Source organism: Musa acuminata, chromosome BXJ1-11 (assembly GCF_036884655.1).
Source record: "Musa acuminata AAA Group cultivar baxijiao chromosome BXJ1-11, Cavendish_Baxijiao_AAA, whole genome shotgun sequence".
Lineage (NCBI taxonomy): Eukaryota > Viridiplantae > Streptophyta > Magnoliopsida > Zingiberales > Musaceae > Musa > Musa acuminata.
Genome location: NC_088337.1, coordinates 26,903,639 through 26,925,438, shown reverse-complemented (window position 1 = coordinate 26,925,438; position 21,800 = coordinate 26,903,639). Strand labels below are relative to the sequence as shown.

The following is a 21,800-nucleotide window of genomic DNA, read 5'->3' as shown; positions in this document are numbered from 1 at the left end:
GCGAGTCGGGATGGGGACGGCCCAAAAACGAGTGACCTCCCTTTTGTCGCTGGAAATCGCGAGGCGGCGACGTGCTCTGACCACGACTCGGCGCACCCATCATATTTGTACTTGTTTTTATTGGCACTATGAGAATATTAAAGGGTACTTTGATTAATTTAATAATAATATTATTATTATTATATGTCCTTTGATTCAAGATAATTATTGTTCATCGATTTATATATTAAATTTTGGAGGACATTATTATATATGTTTTTAAAACTTGCAAATACCTTTCCGCCTAGTATATTCTTTCTCCTAGTATAAGGCTCATATCAATTCTAGTATATAAGCTCTCATCATATGAATTATCTCATGTGTCCCTATTAAATAAAGTTGGTATTGATGAGATAAGATCATATATTTACATTATTATAGTTCATCATCATTTCTCCGGCAACACGATGACGTTGAAATGTTAATATTCTTAAAAATTCGTTTATGTATATAATTCATAAATTATTTCTTTCTTTCCATTTGGCCCGCTAAATTTAAGTTCAAAAAACAAAATTCAAATAACAGTAAAGCGATGATATATATATTAAATATTTAAATTTTCGTTTATAAATTCGTTGGCAGATTAATCTGAATTTATTGGTGGATGCAAAATGTGAACATTGAATATATCAAGGATTTAATTATTTGAAGAAAAAATATATATATATATATATATATATATATATATATTAAAAGTTCGAAGAGGCAAGTATGATATTTCTAGATTAGCAAGGGATGATATGTAAAGTCAACTACAGAAATACAAATTTTAAGCATACTGAGAGCACAGCATATGACCGGAGATAAATATCCAAAAACTAATTTCAATTGTTTTGTACTATATTTCTTTTATATAGCTAACACCAAAAAAATGATTGTAATTTGGCCAAAGATAACCGAATCAACACACAACTGGACTAGAAAAGAAATTCCAAACATGAGTGACAATCTGAGGTGGCACAGATAAATGTTCTAGCATGAACTCAGTCTCATTGCAAAGACAAAATTAACATTGTCGAATTGGCTTATTATCCAAGAATCATTCTAATTCTCAAGGCAATTCCGAGTGATGCTTGGGTATGATTCAGATGAGCTTATTGGCATAATTGTTGGTCATCGATGAGATAAAGCAACACAGGATTGCGAATGCATCCTTGGACAACTAGTTGTTGGAGATGACCTGCCTCGCATTGCTGAGTTGATCCACACCATCTCCACGCTCGAAAACAGCCGCAGCCCCCATACCCGACCCTGCGACACAGCATGAAATGATGAGATGAATTGCTTCAAGAATAGACGTCGATAAGGGCACATGAACTGTGATGCGAGTGTGTCACCTATGCACATAGAAATGACTCCAAACCTGCAGTCCTTGCCTCTTCGCTTCATTTCATATAGAAGAGTACTCACACATCGGGCACCTACAACAAGGAAAGAAAGGTTTCAGGTTATATATATCTTTTTGGAGATAGAAATGTTCAGCTTTCATAACAAATTTATATAATTAAAAATAACTAGAATTCCCACAAAATGAACATGTTATGTATCGTTACAGAGATAGCAATGTTCAGCACTCATAACAAGTCAAGAACATATAATTAAAATAAACTAGAATTCCAAGGAAAAAGAGCTATTCCATTTTAATTAAGTTTCTGATCAATAGGATATCCTACGAAATTTACTGTCAACGAATTAGAGGACATGTGATTTCAATCTCCTCTGATAGTGTAGGAAAAGCAATACCTAATTATCTGTAGTATTCTGTTTCCGAGTCATGGGATCTGTATTTTATAGTAGAAATTAATTATGCGTTAAATGAACATTTACCAAATGAGATTCATGGACTGAATTTATTTGCCATCAGAATACTTGGTTTCTTTAATATTTCAAATTGAGCTGATCCAAATACCAGTAAGAGACAAGCATAATTTTGCGCAAGATCATAGTCTAGAAAATATTCAGATTCATCATGCTGTGCTGAATCAATAGCCCAATTATGGGCATGGAACTCATGGTTCAGTCATAACTTCAGCTGCTAAATAAATTTCATAGCCCGTAACAAAGAATGTCTCAATAGCCGATAATGTGCAGGAGACACAGAATCAGAATGAATTTAAAGTACAAAGATAAGGTTATAACCCATGAATCGAAAAAAAAAAATCCAAGAAACATGGAACATTAGGTATAGGAAAATGATTGATGATCATTTGCAGTTTTAGAAATTTTCATAAAATAATCTAGACTTTGGAAAGAACTTTCTCCAATAACAGCAGCAAAATCTTTTCACGAATGGGAAAGTAATATAAATTGGTAACTAATACGAGAGTAACAGAAATTTGCTTTGTCATCCATACACAAGTTACAAATGCAATTTGACCCTTAACCTTGTTCAAAGAAGAAACTGTTTCAGATTTTCAATAGCAATTTCATTAAATTTGATGTTTGATTATATATTTAGTTGACATACTTTGATGATAAAAACAAATATCAAAAAGTCCAGCAGAATTAATTCTACAAAATGCTTCATTGGTTGATCATAAGCTTTCCATTCAACAAGACACATCTTCATTTGGCTATTGCATAAATTCTACCCTTGCTAATAAAGTCAATGTGTTGGCATATTTTATTATGGATATAATCAACATCTTGTATTTTTTGCTTACTGGTCAATATTTTAACATGGCATCAGAGTAGAATGCCAGGTGTTATTATCTGCAGAACCCATGAGTTTCCTCCTTATTTAATTCAAATTGCACATGTTATATATAGTTATATACTAAACCTTCCACTAGCCAACAAATAAAGGGAAGTGTTAAAACCTAAATGATCTTATCTATCAATTTAAAATTTCAATGTCTAGGAGTAATCAATTTTTTTACAAAAATAAATTTTACTGACAATATGGGTTTATCAGTTGCAAAAATACCTGTGCAACCCAACGGATGACCAAGAGCCATAGCACCTCCATTGACATTTACTTTTGCAGGGTCTAACTTCAGCTTTTTGCAGCAATAAACATATTGAGAAGCAAAAGCCTAGAAAAAGAAAAAATGTTTGTTCTCTTTATCCCTTGCTGTAGGATTCAACAGAAAATGTTGGCCCTAGACTACTACCTCATTTATCTCAAAAAGGTCAATGTCATCAAGCTGAAGACCAGCAGCCTTCACTGCAGCAGGAATTGCAGCCACAGGACCAATTCCCATTACGTTAGGTTCCACTCCAACTGCAACGAAACTCCTGCTCATTCAAAAATTGCACCATTCCAAACGGTTAGGTCAGATGTAGGGTACTTCAAAAAATAAGAATAATGATTCACATGTTCAGAATGATGAAATTAGATATTCCTGTCCAAATAAGCAAGCGATATTTTACAGGAAATTAGTTGGTGCTAGTGAAACAGTTAATTTCAAAATTACCATGTTTTCTGTAATTCATAAGATCAACCATTAAGTTGTTAAAACATAGATGAAAATAGTTTAATGCAATTAATGTCAAATAGCTACTATATGGATGCTTCATGGGCAAGCATAAGTTGATGAGCAAATAGGAACCATTGTATGGTATAGGTAGCCCAGCGATACGTAGTTCCTTAAACTACAAAAGGGTACCTAAAATTAAATGAAAAAACTTTTCAAAAAAGAAAATAAAATGCACCAAGATATTTGTTAAAATCCATTTTATGAAGTGATTGTAACCATTAGGTACACCTAAGAAAATAATATAAAAGTAAAGGAAATAGGACCCTAGACGCACCCATAGTATTTAAGATGTGACTATGACGTTCTAGAATACCAAGTCAGATTTGTAGTAGACATAAAAATACAAATATGTGCACCATGATAACTGCTAACAATTATTTTATGAACTGGTTGTACCCATTTGGTGAACCTAAGAAGACAAGATAAAACCTGCGGAAAGAAAATCTTAGACATGTATAGACATAGAATGTGCTCTAAGCTTCTAAATGAATAGCTACTCTTATGCATCATTGAAATGGAATCAGATAAAATAATTTATAATTGATCCCAGGAGTCTCCATTAAGAGGATGTTGAATCATGTATATAGTCGGATTGTTGAGCTTGAAGCTTTTCAAAAGAAATTCAAATGATTTACGAGCAGCAAAAGAGTGGTAAAAAATATTTGGCTCCATTTATCAAGCTAATGAAAAAAAGAAACAAAAAGTAGTGGAATGATAGCATTTACTTTTATCCATTGTAGCAGTAGGTGTTCAGATCTCACTAAGTGCATATATAATGATAATTTTGTTTCATGTTTATAGATTCATAAAACAAAACAATGGAAAGAGGACTTGTAAATCCTCACCCTCTGTGGTATCTGGCAGGCTGCCTTCTATCCATCCACAGATATGCATAACATGTTCATAATGTTCCAAAGGAGATATTGCATATATGACCAAACAAAATACATTTCATCTATTACTAACTACCCAATAAATAAACAACAAAATAGCATAAAAGGCATCAGCTGATGGTGAGTTTCACACGCATATTGTGTTGAACTGACAGTCATAATATCTGTTGGTAATTGAAATGCACAGAATCAGACAGATAGCATAGGTATCATTAAGACTGACGTTCAGATATCATGTTCACTAGATCATGAGTATAAATTGAGAGCTTTATATAGCCCAGGGAATTTAGTATTTTTCCTTCCCTATGGTAAAGTAACTAACCAACTTAGACAAACAAAAAACCAAGCATATTAAAAGTTCAACAGTGTGCAACAATATATAAACAACCTGAATACACCAAGTACCGGGAGCCCCTTTTTCATTGCTGCATCCCTTCTCATGAGGAGGACTGCTGCAGCACCATCAGTCACCTGACTAGAATTGCCTGCACAAGTGAAAAAGAACTTCAATATGCATCATCAATGATTTAGCCAAGGAACCAAAATTCACAAACTATTTGCTTCTCACCAGCAGTTGTTGTCCCATCCTTCTTGAAAGCCGGTTTAAGTTTTGAAAGAACTGAAATTGATGTATCTGGACGAATTCCATCATCTGCAGAAACTGTCACTTGCTTGTGCTCTCCAGTTTTGGGGTCTACAACCTTCAAAAGGTAATATCGCAGGATCAAAGTTCTGAAGAGAAATAACATCAAAAGACAACCCAACAAAGAAATTGTTTGCAGCAGACGAAAGAGCACATCAAGATTTCTAGTGATTTGTTTCTGTTTAACTTGTCAAAAAAATTTGTCCCTAATATCTCTGGTAAGGGTTTAATGGTTATCATTGCATCACCATGTTGTTAAGAAACCCATTGAACAGTTGGCCATTATTTCCCTTAATATCATTGCTATTTATTTCATATTCCTGGTTTTTATTCCGTATAGTTCTGGAACTGCTACAAACAAGTAAGAACCATAACAAACAAAGGGTGTCTCTCATGCTTTAAGTACCTTTGTAACAACAGGAATGATTTCTTCTTTAAATTTACCAGCGGCTACTGCTGCAGCTGCCTTCCTATGAGATTCAACCTAAACAAAATGAGAGGCATTAGAAATTTTGAACAAAAAATATTTACAAATGCAATCTCTTTTAGGGATAAAATCAATAGCCACAAATCTCACAGCAGCCTGATCTTGCTCCTGTCTTGTTATGCCATAACGTTCAGCCACATTCTCAGATGTAATGCCCATTGGAAGTAAACAGTCTCGGGCTTGTGCAAATAACTGAGCCTGAGGAATATAAAGTAGATTTTTGATGCAAAAGGATCTTAGGATTTTTTACATTCAAATTAACTATGAAACTATAACTGCAGCACTACAGCAAGAAAATTTCAATTGACAATATAACATAAGTTATACATTGGGATTAGCAGGCCAATCCCATCTGACTGGATCTACAGTCATTGATTCCACCCCAGCACCAATGCCTGCATAAGTAAGAAAGACCTAATATAGCCAGAGGATCAGCCAGAAATTTACAGAACCAGTCAACCCACAGAAAACCATACCAAAATCATAAAAACCAGCTTTTATAGCAGCTGCAATATCAGCAACAGCCTGAAGACCAGAAGAACATTGTCTGTTTACAGTTCTGAGTGGAACCGTATCTGTTATTCATGAAAAAAAAACAAAATGTAAAAGAAGAAAAAAATGAATAAGCTATGACCGTTGCAAAGTCAAGGGAAGTCAACCAACCAGGAAATCCAGCATAAAATGCTCCCATCCTGCACTCAATTGCCCTTTGAGATCCGGGTGCCAAGACTGTGCCAACAATAATATCACCAACTTCACTTGGGTTCAACCGAGTCTTATCCAACAATGCCTATAGAACAAAATGTGGAAGCTCCCATAAATATAAGCCATAACCAAATTAATAAAAAGCTCCAAGAGAAGGCATTTTATCTTTTATCTTTTTTTAATTTATTCCATACAGAAATTTCTATGTGAAGGAAAAGAACAAAGCAAAAAAGAATTAACCTTAAGAACAGGAGCTAGCAGGTCATCAGGATATGTATCCTTAAATCCCCCTTTTCTGGCCTTGCAAAGAGCAGTTCGACAAGCACTATCTTACACAACAAATATAAGAGATTAAGCTACAGGCGACAATTACTAGAGATCCAACACAAAAGAATACCAAAAACCTCCAAAGCCATACAATAGGATGTGAGAGTTGAATTTTAAAGACAGCTAGTGGTAGAATGCTAGAACCATTCCAATTTCTTGATTGACAGATTGACTCTGCTTCCCTTGCCAGAGAAAATTTTTTATTTGCTGGGAAATATGGTTGATGAAAATCTATCAACAGTCAACACAGAACTGCATTAGGATAAACCAATCTTAAATCTCTGAATTCCTGATTTCTTGGTGTGCACCAGTCAAAGTTTTCAAGATTCATAAATCTCAATCAAAGTGGCATGACCATCCTATCTCAACCATTCATGGGGACATAAGAGAAGAAAGAAAATGCAGAAGTATTCCCCTAGGTACTTTTGAGATTAAAGGAGGAAAAATCTTGAAATCCTTGGAGAAGGTTTTCTTGTTACCACCATTCACCGGACATGCCCACGTACAGTTTTGTTTCTACAGGCCTTAATCCATACAAAATCCTCATCTTGCACATATTTACCCCATACAAATCGTCAGGTTATTGGCCCAACATACATAACATGCAAACAGTCAACTTGCACATATTATCCTGCAAAAGGAGGTCCACAGAGGTGCCCTGACACTTGTTTTTAGAACCAAAGAAACATAATATGCAAGAAATGGAAACTCATCTCATCATGTAGCTAAAATAATTCTTTGTTGCATGACTCATGTTTAATATGCAAGAAAGTCGTGGATTTTGCATCTTTTCCAATAGCTAATCCTTATACGTTTTGGTGCTGCATGTCAATTCAGTGGCATTATCGCTTCAAAATCATAACTATTGTTGATTTTTTTTTCAAAATTATACTTTAATTTAGAAACGGAATGGCATAAAAAAATAAATCTACAATTACTACAGAATCAACCAAGGGATATCATTTAGCGCAAGGAGCCCTACCAAGACGAAGGTGCGGGAACCCCTAAGAAGAGGGGTTTCCGAGATGAAAGGTGGAGAAGAAATTCATGAAGATAGAAATCCGTTAACAAAACCATCGAGTTAACTATTCACTGTTCTTAACTCAACGAGCTTCCCGACGTCACACATGAGAAAACCAGCCAAAACACACACACCTTCATTTTCTCCCTCTTTCAAACAACGGCACATAACAGATGAAACAGAAAGCCAGAAATGCAGAGAACGGATAGGAGGACTCACGCCACGATAACGACATCATCGCCGAAGCAAGAACTCCGATCCTTCGCGCTCCCACTGGCAGAACAGACGGCGGTCTGTCAAGAAAAAGACACAAACAAACAAGAAAAAGCCCACATAAGACGCACCGAACCCCCGCTCGCGCGCACAAAAGCACCAAAAGAGCGGAGATCGGAACGGATCCGAGCATCTAAACCCTAATTTGCCTCGACCCAAGCAGATCAACGGAGGATTAGAAGAAGGTACCGAGATGCTGGGGGGATCGGCGGAAGGCGAAGGTCGGAGGTGGTGGAGGAGAACCCTCTGTCTCTCGATCGCCTTCTCCATTCTCTCTCTCTCTCTCTCTCTCTCTCTGTTTGTGTGCGTGATTTTTGATGTTGGGGATGGCGGAGAAGGGAGGGCGCAAGCTTTAAGGAGGGAGAAGCAGAGCAAAGCAGGCCACCCTTGCATGGGGAAGTCACATAATGCGCTTCCAAATACGACCAGCGTTCATACACGAGTCCTTCTCACCGTACTTAGCGGATCGATGGGTCCACTAACTGTACCAGCGTTCAACTCATCTGGTGATCCGATTGGTAAATTCAACATTTTCACAATATATATTTATATATATATATATATATATATATATGATGATGAATAAAATAATAATGAAATCAGATATTAAGATATTATTCCTATTTTTTTTCTTGGTCTGATGGATCGATTCGATCTCAATTTCAGGACACTCGTATGGTATCTACAAACAGATCTTATTTCCACACAGCCGAAATAAGATCTTTGTCGGAATCATAACCAGATTAGGTTAATTCTGATTTCTTTTGTATTATTCTGTTTCATTATTTATTGTTTATTTTTTGCATTATTCGAATGTTATGCTTTTATTTTGAACACAATCCGATACTAATAATTGCCAAAACTTGTCCTCACCACTGAACTCATGCAATTATTATTATTAATTCGTATTTAGAATTAAAGATATTAGTATTATGGGACTTTTCCATGTAATCCGAATGTATGTTGATTACATAAATTAGGAGTCACAATCCAGACAAAAATATAAGCATAGAGTCATAATCTTAATCAAGCATACGAATCTTAGACTCTTTAAGAGTTATGAGTTTAGTCGAATAAATACGAATCCAGATTAAGATTGATCAGCCTAATAAAAAAACAAAATCAACCTCACCGATCTATTTTATTATAATTAGACTATTTGAACTATATGAATGTTTATTATAAGCAAAAAAGAGAAAGAAAGTTACTATATATATTTATATTCTTAATATGATGTGTAATAATTATTTTCTTGATATATTAAGTACATTATCTAACGAATTGATTCATCAGCTCGACTAATGATATTGATCCACCGAATCATTCAACGATTCAGTGTTTCGAGATGCCATTCGAATCATTGGCCAGAGAATAATTGTCAACAGCGGTGTAGTGTGACTGTCATAACGCACGATGCCACCCACAACAAATCGAAGGCTATGCCTATTCGTGGTAACGAGATTGCACCTGCTATCAAGCAGTTCAAATCTTAAGCCTAAATGGCATCCTCTTCATAAAAACGCCAATTTTATTGAAAGAGATATCTAACTCAATTGCAGAGTTTCGAAATACAATAATACCGTATGATATTGTAATAAAAAATTAAAATATCGTACCATACCGAAGTTTCGACGTTCGCTCGATATAGTATGATAGTGTATATATCGAGTGGTATATCGTTCGATATATATATATATATATTTTTATATTTTTTTATAAAAGACGATATCACATCACTTCGACGACATCGTCTTTTCCTTCTCCCATGTGGGGCGACATCGTTGAGGCGACGCGACGTGACGTCGTCTCGTTTATATATAAATATTCATATAAAAGGTGACGTTGCGTCGTCTCGACGACGTCGTCAAAAAATACGACACGATGTCATCTTTTATAAAAATATTTATATAAATTATATATATATATACATATACATATACATATATATATATATACATATAAATATATATATATATATATACATACATATATATATTACGTTTCGGCCAGTAACGAACGGTCCATACCGTTCGTACCAGATGATATTATTCAAAATTACATATCTTGATTATAACTGCACACTATGATTGTCTCTCATGTATATACATATGTATATACATATAAATATATACATAAATATATATACATATACATATACATATACACATATATACATATACATGTATATATAAGATTATATATATTTATATTTTTTTATAAAAGATGACATCGTATCGCCTCGACGACATCGCCTTTTCCTTCTCCCACGAGCAGCAACATCATTGAGGTGACGCGACGTCGTCTTGTTTATATATATATACATACATACATGTATGTATGTATATATATACATGTATATATACATATACATATACATATACATATACATATATATCAGGTCAGTCAAGATGTCCCCTTCCTCCTCTTCCTCTTCTTCCTCTTTCTCTTCTTTGTCATCCGGTAGGTCGGGATCCGAGGTTGTAGCGTCGATCTCGAGTAGTGACCCGTCGTCGGGTGGGGCATCTCCTGTGAGTGAGAAGACCACTCGAGCCCTGGAAGTCATGAAATCCCTGCACAACTTTGATTCCGTCATGACTACGGCATTGCTCAACCGCGTCAGGGATCGTTAGAATATCCCGAATGAATATGAGCTACACACCCCTCGGTCCGGATAATGGGCCTATGACCTGTTCCCGGATGGGTTTGGTCTAACTCTTGATGCCCTTGAGGCTAGGCTCAGGTTCCCTTTACACCCGGTGATCGAGGCTTGCTTCTCCTAGTGGCAGATCTCACCATTTCATATGGCCCCGAACTCATGGAGGTATATGGTGGCTTTCCTCGAAGAATGTCATAGAGCAGCTATTACTTCGACCTGATCCCTTTTTATGTCCTGCTTCTATCTTTCCAAAGGGTCGAGCGGCTATTTTCTATCATCCCACGGTGGTTTAGGGTGAGAGGGGAGCCTTCTGATAATAAAGAGTGAAAAAGTCATTACTTTTTTGGTAGTTGTAGTGGAGGGTGGGGTTTAGCCTCTAATGATATGCTTGGGTGATCAATAATAGCTTCCCCAAGTTGTCTAACAACGAGTGCGAGCAGCTTGGGTGCTTGAAGGAGATTCTCTCTACCTCTCGGGTTGTTAGGGAGATGACCGAGGAGTAGTTGGTCGAGGTCTGTCTTAGTCTGGCACCCCAGGGTACGGCTCGGGCCAATCCCCTTTTACTAGCCGCTTTGTAGTCATTTGACGTTACTAACAACTCTTTGATTTCCAGAGCAGATATGGTGAACCTCAAGCAACTGAGGGGGATGCCCCATGCCTCTTCAGCTCCTCATCCTCGTCATCCCGCTACACCGTCTATGGGGGACTCGGACCGACCAGGGAACTTTGCGCATAACCAACACTATTATATGGCGCTCGTAGACCGAGTGCATGACACTGGTCAGATAATCAACAGCCTGGGCGATCAGACTGTCGAGCTCCGTGGCCAAATCGAAGAACTGAAAGCAGGGGTGGTGCTGGAGGCTGTTGCAGTGGCTGAGTAGCGGGCGATCGACCTGGAGGGGGCGGTTGCACGGTTGATGTTGGAAGTTGAGAATGTCAGGCAACAGCAGGCAGGTCTCCAGGAGCAATTGAAGGAGTCAGGCGGGCGGGTTCACTCAATGGAAGGTGAACTGTTGGACATGTCTCATAGCCTGGAGGCGGCTCGAGCGTCGACAAAGAAGGCCGAGGAGGCTCTCATGGAGGAAACCCAAGCCGCTCTTGCAAAGAACAAAAATCTCATAGAAGAATACAAGGAGTCTCGCGGGTTTCAGCTCGGGCTGTAAAGGTCGAGGCAAGTCACATATGAATACAGATATCGAGTCGTCGTGTTTCGGTTTCAAGCTTAGTTTCCTAACCTTCAGTTGATGAAGATCCCTTCTCCTGCCTACCTGAAGACAACAGCGTGGAGATGCCCGACGAAGTCCCTTTTGACGACAGCACAAATCTTCCCGAGGCTTAGGCTGTGTCCCCCTTGTCTTTTTCCTTTTCATGGCCAATTTGGTGCTATTTTATCTTGTATGCCACGACCAGTCGGGTAATGTAATATTTCTTTATCAATGAAACTCTTTTTCCCAATCTTGCGAGGTGCATGTTTTTTCCTCTTCTCTTTGACGACAGGGCTTTTACTCAACAGACTTTTCAAACATAGAACTTCTTCAAATTTGATATGTGTTGTGTCCTCGACAATTGTCGTCCTTCCCGTGTCGCTAAGCAATAAGTACCATCCCGAACTACCGCTGCTACCCAATAAGGGCCTTCCCAACTCGGAGCCAGCTTGCCTCGGGAGTGAGTCAGGTCGCTGACGTTGGCCTTCCGTAGGACTAAGTCGCCGAGCTTTATTGGCCTTGCACCCTTCGGTTGTAAAGCCTTGCGCTGACTCTTCTATAAGAGAGGGCTTGGAGGCGTGTGTCGGCTCTTCGTTCTTTGATGAGATCGAGACTGGCTCGGAGCTCATTTTTTGATGTGACATCATTGAAGTTTTCAACCCGGGGTGTCGGAAATACTACCTCAGGTGGATGCACCGCCTCGATACCGAACGTCAATCTGAAAGGTGATTCTTCTGTGGTAGTCTTTGGTGTTGTTCGTGTTGGGAAATCTTTGGGGGCGACATCACATGTGTAGCGGAAGAACAGAAAACAAAATCCCCTATTCTCAAAGAGATGTTCGTCGTCGTGCGAAGATTGGTGCGTAAAAATCCGCAAAACTTAAAACTGCATATAGAATAGATTATGTTACCTATGGAGATTGTATATCCTTGTTTCCCTGCAGATCTCTAGGAGAGGGTGAAGGAGGTCAAGCGCCCTCCTCTCTAGCGGTGATCCACATAGCAGGGTTGCGACAATGCTCCTCAAAACTCCATTCCTACTCTGAGGTGGAGAGGGGGAGGAGAATAGGAGAGGCAAGCAAAAGCTCTAGCCTATGAACCACTGAATCCCTCATATTTATAGAGGTCCCTTGTCAACTTAACCCTAATAGATTCTCCCATATTGCGTATTAGATCTTTATCCAACTACCCAAGCCTCTTAGATTAGTGGATCTCTATCCAATAATCTCTCATGGGCTCTTATTAGATCTCGTCCATGAGATCTAATAGTTCAAGGGCTTATTGGATATCCAATAAGATAGAGACTCCGGCGGATATCTCATATCCAAACCTCTACTCATCGCAATGCCTACCATATGTGTGTGACCCTCTAGACCCAATATCGAGCTGGTCGTGAGTCATACCTATCAGAACTCATTCTGGCTTAGTCAATTATTATCTCCATAATAATTCACTCGACTCATCGACTACGGATGTACCAGGCCACTACGCCGCAATCCCCAAACAATACAGGGGAATCCAATCCATTTGACCTGTCTGTTCTCAGTTATTGTGTACCTATAGTCCCTCATCCATCTAATATCCCAAAGATCGTATATTGGGCATGGTGCTGTCAGACCCATACGGTTTCTACTCGAGTCTCACTCTAATCGGATTCACCCGGAGAACTCTTTTTCTCTTAATCCGAATAATCCTGGCCCGGGATTTGTATGAGCAAAAACACATGGGATATTCTTCTCATGATATCGAGAGTGGATGATCCTCTATCGACACTTAATAGCCCTCGTAAAGTTGACTACCACTCTTGATGATCGATTGCACTATATTTGAGACATCCAAACCTATAAGTATTGTATCAAAAAATAGAGCACTCATACAGGACATCCTTGATATAGAGGCAAGCAAAAGCTTTAACCTATTAATCATTGAATCCCTCCTATTTATAGAGGTCTCATATCAACTTAACCCTAATAGATCCTCCCCTATTGGGTATTAGATCTTCATCCAACCACTCAAGCCTCTTAGATTAGTGGATCTCTGTCCAATAATCTCTCATGGGCTCTTATTGGATCTCGTCCATGAGATTCAATAATTCAGGGGCTTATTGGATATCCAATAAGATAGAGGCTCCGACGGATATCTCATATCCGAACCTCCACTCATCGCAATGCCTACCATATGTGTGTGACCCTCTAGGCTCAATATCGAGCTAGTCTTGAGTCATACATGTCAAAACTCCTTCTGGCTTAGTGAATTATTATCTCCATAATAATTCACTTGACTCATCGATTGCGGATTTACTAGGCCACTACGCCGCAGTCCCCAGACGATATAGGGGAATCCAATCCATTGGACCTGTCTGTCCTCATTTACCGTGTACCTATAATCCCTCATCCATCTAATATCTCAGAGATCGTATATTTGACATGGTGCTGTCAGACCCATATGGTTTCTACTCGTGTCTCACTCTAATCAGATTCTCCCGGAGAATTCTTTCTCTCTCAAACTGAATGACCCTAGTTAGGGATTTGTCTGAGCAAAAACACATGAGATATTCCTCTCATGACACCGAGAGTGAATGATCCTCTATCGACACTCAATAGCCCTCATAAGGTTTACTACCACTCCCGATGACGACTATACTAAATCTGGGACATTCAAACATATAAGTCTGGTATCAAAAAATAAAGCACTCATACAGGACATCCTTAGTTTCTCAAGTCTAAGGACTAGATACACCACTAAGACTACAGAATCGCTATCTGACAATAAGGTATCATCAACCATCCAGCATTCCGTAAGCGGAACAAGCAGTGAACTCATTCTCCAATAAGCATTGTACTGTATCCCTAGTATCCCCACACGAGTAGCTATGGGACCAGCTGCATCCATCATATGGACGGGTATACAGCACACCAGTCTGTCCGGTTATCTCGATGTCCCTCTCGAGTAACCTATGATCGGGATTATTTAGGATTTGTGTTTAAAGACAAATCGGTCTCATTATCATGTTCTCATCACGATCTGATTTTCATTGCACAGATCCATGGACAACACAATATATACATGCATATATGCAATAGTCAATATAAAGTGATAAATGCCAAAATATAATAAGCAAAAAGATTCCGTATCAAGTCACACGTGCCATCACTCACGTGATTGGCTTGTTGGGCACCTATGACTAATAGTTCGGGAGGCCCACAATATGCTTGGGAATTCATCAACTCAGGTGCTCTAAGCTCCCGTGACTCTTCTCTTCAGGCCTTCCAATATCGCCCGGTTGGTTATCTCGGCTAGGCCATTAGTTTGGGGGTGAGCTACCGAGCTAAACCTCAGTTGTATACCATAGCCCGAGCAGAATCTTTTGAACCTTCAATTGTTGAATTGTGTGTCGTTGTTAGTGATGATGGCTTTAGGGATGCCGAAGCAAGTAATAATGTTCTTCCATATAAACCCTTCTACTTGCTTCTCGGTGATAGATGCTAGTAGCTCGGCCTCCACCCATTTGGTGAAGTAATCCACTCCGATGATGAGGAATTTTTGCTGCCCCGAGGTCGATGAGAATGGGCCAAGGAGGTTCATCCCCCATTACGCAAAGGGTCATGTGCTGTCTAGGGCGGTTAGCGAAATTGCAGGTTGATGATGTGCTCGGGGATGCTTCTGACACTGCTAGCATCGATGTACGTATGCCGCAGCATCTCGACGCATGGTTGGCCAGTAATATCCTTGTCGGAGGATTTTGAAGGCTAACGTCTGACCGCCAATGTGCTCCCCGTAGATCCCTTCGTTCACCTCGACTAAATCCGTCTAGGCCTCCATGGGATTCAAGCAGTGCAGGAGCGGTTGGGTGAACGACCTCCGATATAGCCGTCTGTTCGTCTCGCAATACCACACCTATCTACATCGGAGTCATTGGGAGGCCGCCTTGTTGGCTGGCAGTGTCCCATCTCTTTTGTAGCGGAGGATCTCTTCCACCCAAGTCGGGGTTGTACCGGTCGTGGCCACCTCTTTGGCCACCATGGTTCGGTAGGGAAGCTGCTCGACTTCCGGAGGCAATTCGATGCTATCACCCGAGGCAAGTTTTGCCAAGGCATCGACTTGGGCGTTCTGCGCCCGTGGCGGCCTTGTTATGTCGAAGCGTTGGAAGCAGCTAGCGAGTTTCTTTGCCTTAGATAGGTATTTTGAAATGGTAACGTCTTGAGCCTCATAATCTCCATTGATGTGGCCGACAACCAGTTGGGAGACGATGAAAACCTCGATGTCTTAGACTTGGAGCTCGAGGGCTAGTTTAAGCCCGAATAGGAGTGCTTAGTATTTGGCTTCATTGTTAGTGGGCTTGAACCCGAAGCGGAGTGCGTGATTGAATGACCAACCGTCGGGCCTTTTTAGGACGAGGTCGGCCCCACCCCTTTTTGTGTTTGCCGAGCCGTCGACGTGCAAGCTCTACCGTTGCTCGGTACGCTTGATGTTACTGCTTTCGAGGGGAGTCAATTCCAAGATGAAGTCGACCGCCTAAGCCTTGATGGTCGTTCTCGGCACATAATGTATGTCGAGTTCCCCGAGCTCGACTGACCACTTGAGCATTCATTCGGACACGTCGAATTTGGATAAGATCTGTCACAGTGGTTGGTCGATCACTACTTTGATCGGGTGGGCTTGGAAGTAAGGTCGTAGCTTCCTGGCTGTCTAAATGAGTGCTAAAGTCAGTCTCTCCACCAGTTGATATCGCACCTCAGGTCTGCTGAGGATGCGTCTCAAGTAGTAGATCAGTTGTTGCACCCCAGAGTCATCCCGAGTTAAGACAGAATTGACAGCATGCTCGGAAGCCGCAAGGTGGAGGCTGAGTGGTTCCCCCAAGGAGACCGTGGCGAGTCAGGGTAGACGGGCCAAGTGCTCCTTTAGTCGACTTCTTGAGCAATGTGACGATCGCTAGGTAATATTATTGGGATTCCTGAGGGTCACTCCTTGCTTCCCCGATCCCAGGTCGGGTTGGAAACTTTATTGCCCGATGGTACGTAGAGATGACAGCCCTAAGCTTGTTAAGGGTTGGTCGGCCCAGGATGGCATTGTACGCCGAGGAGAGTTCCACCACCATGAAGGTCACTATGACCGTCTTGGTCTTTGGCTCCTCTCCCAGGGTGACTGGTAGGATGGTGGTGTCGAGGGATGAAATGGAATCACTTATAAATCCGATAAGCACTGATTGCATTGGGGTGAGGCCAACCTTGGTCAAGCCAAGCTTCCGGAAGGCGTCGAAGTAAAAAACATCGACGGAGCTCCCGATGTCCACTATGATCCTTTTAACTCGAGCATAGGCGATTCTAGCTGAGCCGACCAATGCATCGTCATGCTCATGGTACTCAATTTCCCCTGTCGGGAAGGTGATCTCCGGCACTTGCGGTTGCCTCGATCATTTTTCAACAACTGCTTAGTCGTAAGCCTTTCACCCCGCCATGCGATCCCCACCTGATGTTGGGCCGCTGCTGATCACATCAATCTACTTCTCTACTGGACCCCGAAGGGCGTGGCGATAATTCGCCTGGTCTTCTAACATAGTGACCAAGGTGTCCCCGACGTATGAGCTCTTCAATCTGGTTCTTCAAGTCGCGACACTCCTCGGTGTCATGATTATAGTTGCGATAAAACCGACAGTACTTTGAGCAATCTCTAAGCTCACGTGGGGCCTTCAAGAGTCTCTTCTCCCTAATATGTAGGAATATCTCCATCCTAGAGGAATTTAGACGCCGGAGAGGGGGCCTCGAGAGAGATGCATCGGGCCGATCGATCCTCCTTGGCAATACCAAGGCTTGCCCCAGGGCGGTTCCACTTGCGACCTCTTATGCTCCTTGTGCTTTCCCGCCATCAATGTCTCGGCAGCTACGTATTGATTAGTACATTGAAGCATTTTAGAAATAGTCATCGACGGTCGCTCGACCAACGACCAAAATCCGGAAGGCCGAAGTCCCATTAAGAACTCTTACATTATCAAAGAGGGATGAGCATCGAGTAACCCCCAGATTTCGGTAGTAAAACGAGTCACGAAATAAGAAATCATCCTTTTGGCTGAGACCGAGGAGCAGAGCTGCAGATGATTTCGATCGCACACTGGCCAAGAAGTTGAGCTTGAACTCTTTGGCCAACTGGTCGAAGGAGGTGATCGAGGTTGGTCTAAGGCGACTGTACCACATACGAGTCGAGCCACGAAGCGAGGTGGGGAACACCTTACACATGAGGGCATCCGATGTGTCGTATAGGGCCATCTGGGCTTGAAAAACGGGCTTAAAAAGCAACGACATGCTTCGTCAGGGTCGAAGCCACCGTCATAGGCTACGAGCATAGGGAGGCGAAAGCTAGGAGGGACGAGCTTGTCTGAATCTCCAATGTGAAGGGCTACCCTCATGAAGAGGTCTCGCCAAGCTCTTCTTTGGACTTATGAAACTCTCATTGAACCTCATATAAGTGTTGATTGACTGAGTGTAACTGTGCCCGAAGAGAGTCCACTGAGTTGAACGATAGTGTATCGGGCTCAAGACTGCCAAAGGCTTTGCGTGCTATGCATGGGCATTGGCCTCTAATTCGATCACCCTTCAAGCGATAAGGCAATGTTCGTTATCATAGGTCACTGAGGGACCAAGGGTGGTCCAGGAGAGGGTGGAGGTTGCGTGGGAGAAGGGGGCAACAACTCCCATTATGGCATGTGGGAACGTCGAGAGTTGCCCGAAGCGAGGAACGAGAGGAACGATGGTTTGCATCATCCTAGACAAAACTTGGACTTGGTGTGTCAGGCCAAGGAAAGCCTCGACGGAGATGGGAGGTTAAGCGATGGCTATCCTAAAGGGCGATAACCCCGGGTCAGTGAACAACCGCTAATAGTGCCCCGGGATTATCACGGTGCCATTTGCCTATTGCTCCGAGGGAGGCGAGAGTTGTTCTCCGAACCTTGAGTGGGTCAAGAGGCGCTCGTTCAGTGTTCAACCAATTTGCTTGGTCAAGGTTGATCTTGCGACATCAGGCCATCCTTCTAGTGCTAAAATATTTGTAAACCTTTACACCGTGACTGAGAGGTCTACACAATTCAATCAAATCCCGAATGCAAAAGATTGCCCACGTTGATACTTAGAGCAATGAAAGCCATCATCCAATTGGGTCAAGCTCGAACCTCACTTCTGGAATGCAAGACATCATCTATACTCGCTTGACATCGTCTCAATCTTTAACATTATACTTGGTCAACATCATCCCGATCTTTACGGGGTGACATTATACTCGATCGACGTCGTCCCGAACTTTACAAGACAACGTTGTACTTGGTTAACACCATACAAAAATGTACTTGGTTAACACCATACAAATCTTTACGAGACAACATTGTACTTGATTGGTGCCATCCCAATCTTTACAAGACACCGTCATACTCGAGGAGCATGGTCCTAAGCAATTGTTAGAGGACAAGTTACCAAAATATGCAATTTGAAAGTTGTCACACCAATGGAATTCTTTGGCACTAAAACTTATAATAGCTGACTTTTCCAAACTAGAGGGAGAAATTAAGGTGATACAGTTTATTTATTTCATAAAACATATAGAATAAAGATTGCTCATAATGTAATTAATTACGGTGTCTAGGATGACATGCTCGCACTCAGGATGTTTAATTCAAAAGGTCCACATTAAGGAATACCAGATTTATTATCAAATTAAAAATAAATTAATATGCTATAGAAAAATTGTACACATAATTGTATACAAAATGAGTCAAGATGAGTCAGCCCCCTCATATTTGTCCATGAAATCTGCAATCAACTCGCATTTAATCATTCAAAAAGAGGTGTTCTGTTTGATCGATTTATTGATCATGCTAAGAAATGCAATACGAAACATTCTGATGCAGTACACAACTTGCTCAGAAGAATGAAATGACTTCTCATCGATACTCGAGAGTACCTCTGAAGTCTGACATGCGAAGATTACATTTCATAATTCATCGTAGCATAACGAATTAGTGGAAACGAAGAAAAATCGAATAAAAACAGTTTGCTCAGAACAATGAAATGGCTTCTCATCGATACTCGAGGCATCTCTGAAGTCTGACATGCGAAGATTATATTTCATGATTCGTCATAGCATATCATAAATTAAGGACGGAGACATTTTCTCGAGTAAAAAAAACAAATCAACGGAAAAGAAAAAAAAAAAGAAGGAAGAACATCGAAACCATGTAATCAGAAATGGCAAGGAATGTAATCAGAAACATGGACCTGTCAACTCTACGATCATGTCCTTCAATAACAAGAATCGTAAACGGAAGCACTGCATCTACTAGAACCAGAACACTAGCAACAACAAACACAATACGAAAGCGAACGAGGACGTATCATCAGAGACTTAAATACAACGAATCATGGAGAAGTATTCCCATCATATTGTTGCAGTTTCCTCATCACTTGATCCGAACAAACATGCCTTGAGATAGATCGAAAACCTATCGAAACCTGAGGGGGCAACCGAAACGAAAACTAGATGAAGCTGACAGAAAGGCGGCGATGGCGACAACGAATTCAGTCGTCGCAGTGATCGAGGCCGAGCAGAATGCTTGCCGGCAGCCCCTTTTTATAGACGGGAAAGGTCTTTCTTACAAACTTGCAACAAAAGTCGACAGATACATCGGCTTCAATAAAAAAAATGGCTTATTTAAATAAATTTCAAATAAGAACATGAATCAGTCCCTCAAAAAATATTTTGTGATCTGCCGATCTCTTAACTGATAAAATCATCATCAATGAGCGCAGAAAATGAATAATTTCTTTTTTTTTCTGTACGTAGCCTAATTCGCACGCAGAACCAACTCAGGTCGACGCACATAAACAGTGTCCTCAAAATGCATAAGAAATCCATAAGACAAATTCTAATGGAGTCGCGGTGAAAAAGAAATAGCTGGCTCAGAAGAATGAAATGGCTTCTCATCGATACTCGAGGTATCTCTGAAGTCTGACATGCGAAGATTCCATTTCAAGATTCATCATACCATCAAATAGGAAGAACGGAGAAAATTTGCTAAGCGAAAAATAAGCAAATAAACAGAAAAAAGAAGAAGAGTTAGCAGCCATAAACGAGTTCTGTGGGATCAGAATTGGTAAAGGAGTATCAGTCACCATGTAATCAGAAACACGGACCAACTAATATCATCATGTCCCATCTGAATGAAATGGCAAGAATCACGAACGAAATCACTGAATATACAAATCACAACAGATACGATCTGAAACCCGACGACAAAGGTAAGGAGGCACCATCGGAAACTCAAATACGAGGAATCATGGAGAGGTATCTCCATCAAATTGTTGCAGTTTTCTCATCACTTGATCCAAACTAACACGGCTCGAGATAGATCGTAACCCGCGGAGACAATCTAAAATAAAAACGGATACAAATGAGAGAGCTGGCGGCGAAGGCGACGAAGAAGTCAGCCGAAGCGGCGATCGAGGGCGAGGAAAGTGAATATGGGCAGCCGCTTTTATAGATGGTGGAAGAAACCCTAAACCCTAAACATTCGTCCGCGTCTCCCTCCGCCGCATCTGAGCCGTTCATTGGTCGACAGTTAAAGTCTAATCCTCGCATCTGATTCGTTTGTTTATAAACCCAAAGCCAGCATTATTTTCCTCTTCATTTTGAATGGATAAGACGTCTTCTCATGAGGAAGATAAGTTCTTGATAGATACTGACTCTAATAGTTATAAATACGTTTCGCAATATTTTTACATTCTTAATATATATTGTAAAAAAATAAAAAATTATCTAATTATAAAATATTTTAAATATTTGAAAAAATATATTTAAATTATACTTTCTTTTAGTATTTATTCGAAAATAAATACATATTTTTTAGTTAAGATAAATATATATAATCTGATTAAAAAAATATATGATTTAAATATATAATAAATATAACTATATAAATAAATATAAAAAATTTCAAAATAAATAAATAAAATTTCATCTAATAGAATAAGAAAGAACTGCCAACCGTTTAACAAAAAAGGATAAATTTTTATAATCTTGTATTTTAG

The 21,800-nt window shown here is 40.3% G+C and overlaps 1 protein-coding gene and 6 non-coding genes across 7 annotated transcripts; all 7 read right to left on the bottom strand.

Annotated features, from left to right (window-relative positions):
- Positions 1–867: 867 nt before the first annotated feature.
- Positions 868–8,279, bottom strand: LOC135597423 (3-ketoacyl-CoA thiolase 2, peroxisomal-like). The gene is made up of 14 exons (XM_065090348.1): positions 8,057–8,279; positions 7,814–7,887; positions 6,487–6,571; positions 6,205–6,331; positions 6,018–6,116; positions 5,869–5,936; positions 5,632–5,739; positions 5,461–5,538; positions 4,980–5,112; positions 4,800–4,896; positions 3,153–3,276; positions 2,966–3,074; positions 1,377–1,460; positions 868–1,290 (listed from the first exon to the last, which is right to left on the bottom strand). The coding sequence occupies exons 1-14, from the start codon at positions 8,258–8,260 to the stop codon at positions 1,202–1,204; spliced, it is 1,479 nt and encodes a 492-aa protein (XP_064946420.1). The 5' UTR covers positions 8,261–8,279; the 3' UTR covers positions 868–1,201.
- An 11,350-nt stretch (positions 8,280–19,629) lies between these two features.
- LOC135597844 (small nucleolar RNA R64/Z200 family) lies at positions 19,630–19,729 on the bottom strand. Its single transcript, XR_010481436.1, has one exon. It is a non-coding gene; the product is annotated as a small nucleolar RNA R64/Z200 family (small nucleolar RNA).
- Positions 19,730–19,764: 35 nt separating this feature from the next.
- LOC135597843 (small nucleolar RNA R64/Z200 family) lies at positions 19,765–19,863 on the bottom strand. The gene has a single exon (XR_010481435.1). It is a non-coding gene; the product is annotated as a small nucleolar RNA R64/Z200 family (small nucleolar RNA).
- A 242-nt stretch (positions 19,864–20,105) lies between these two features.
- LOC135597839 (small nucleolar RNA Z199) lies at positions 20,106–20,184 on the bottom strand. Its single transcript, XR_010481431.1, has one exon. It is a non-coding gene; the product is annotated as a small nucleolar RNA Z199 (small nucleolar RNA).
- Positions 20,185–20,665: 481 nt separating this feature from the next.
- On the bottom strand, positions 20,666–20,763 carry LOC135597845 (small nucleolar RNA R64/Z200 family). The gene has a single exon (XR_010481437.1). It is a non-coding gene; the product is annotated as a small nucleolar RNA R64/Z200 family (small nucleolar RNA).
- A 90-nt stretch (positions 20,764–20,853) lies between these two features.
- Positions 20,854–20,927, bottom strand: LOC135597838 (small nucleolar RNA SNORD18). The gene has a single exon (XR_010481430.1). It is a non-coding gene; the product is annotated as a small nucleolar RNA SNORD18 (small nucleolar RNA).
- A 91-nt stretch (positions 20,928–21,018) lies between these two features.
- Positions 21,019–21,099, bottom strand: LOC135597840 (small nucleolar RNA Z199). Its single transcript, XR_010481432.1, has one exon. It is a non-coding gene; the product is annotated as a small nucleolar RNA Z199 (small nucleolar RNA).
- Between the last annotated feature and the right edge of the window lie 701 nt (positions 21,100–21,800).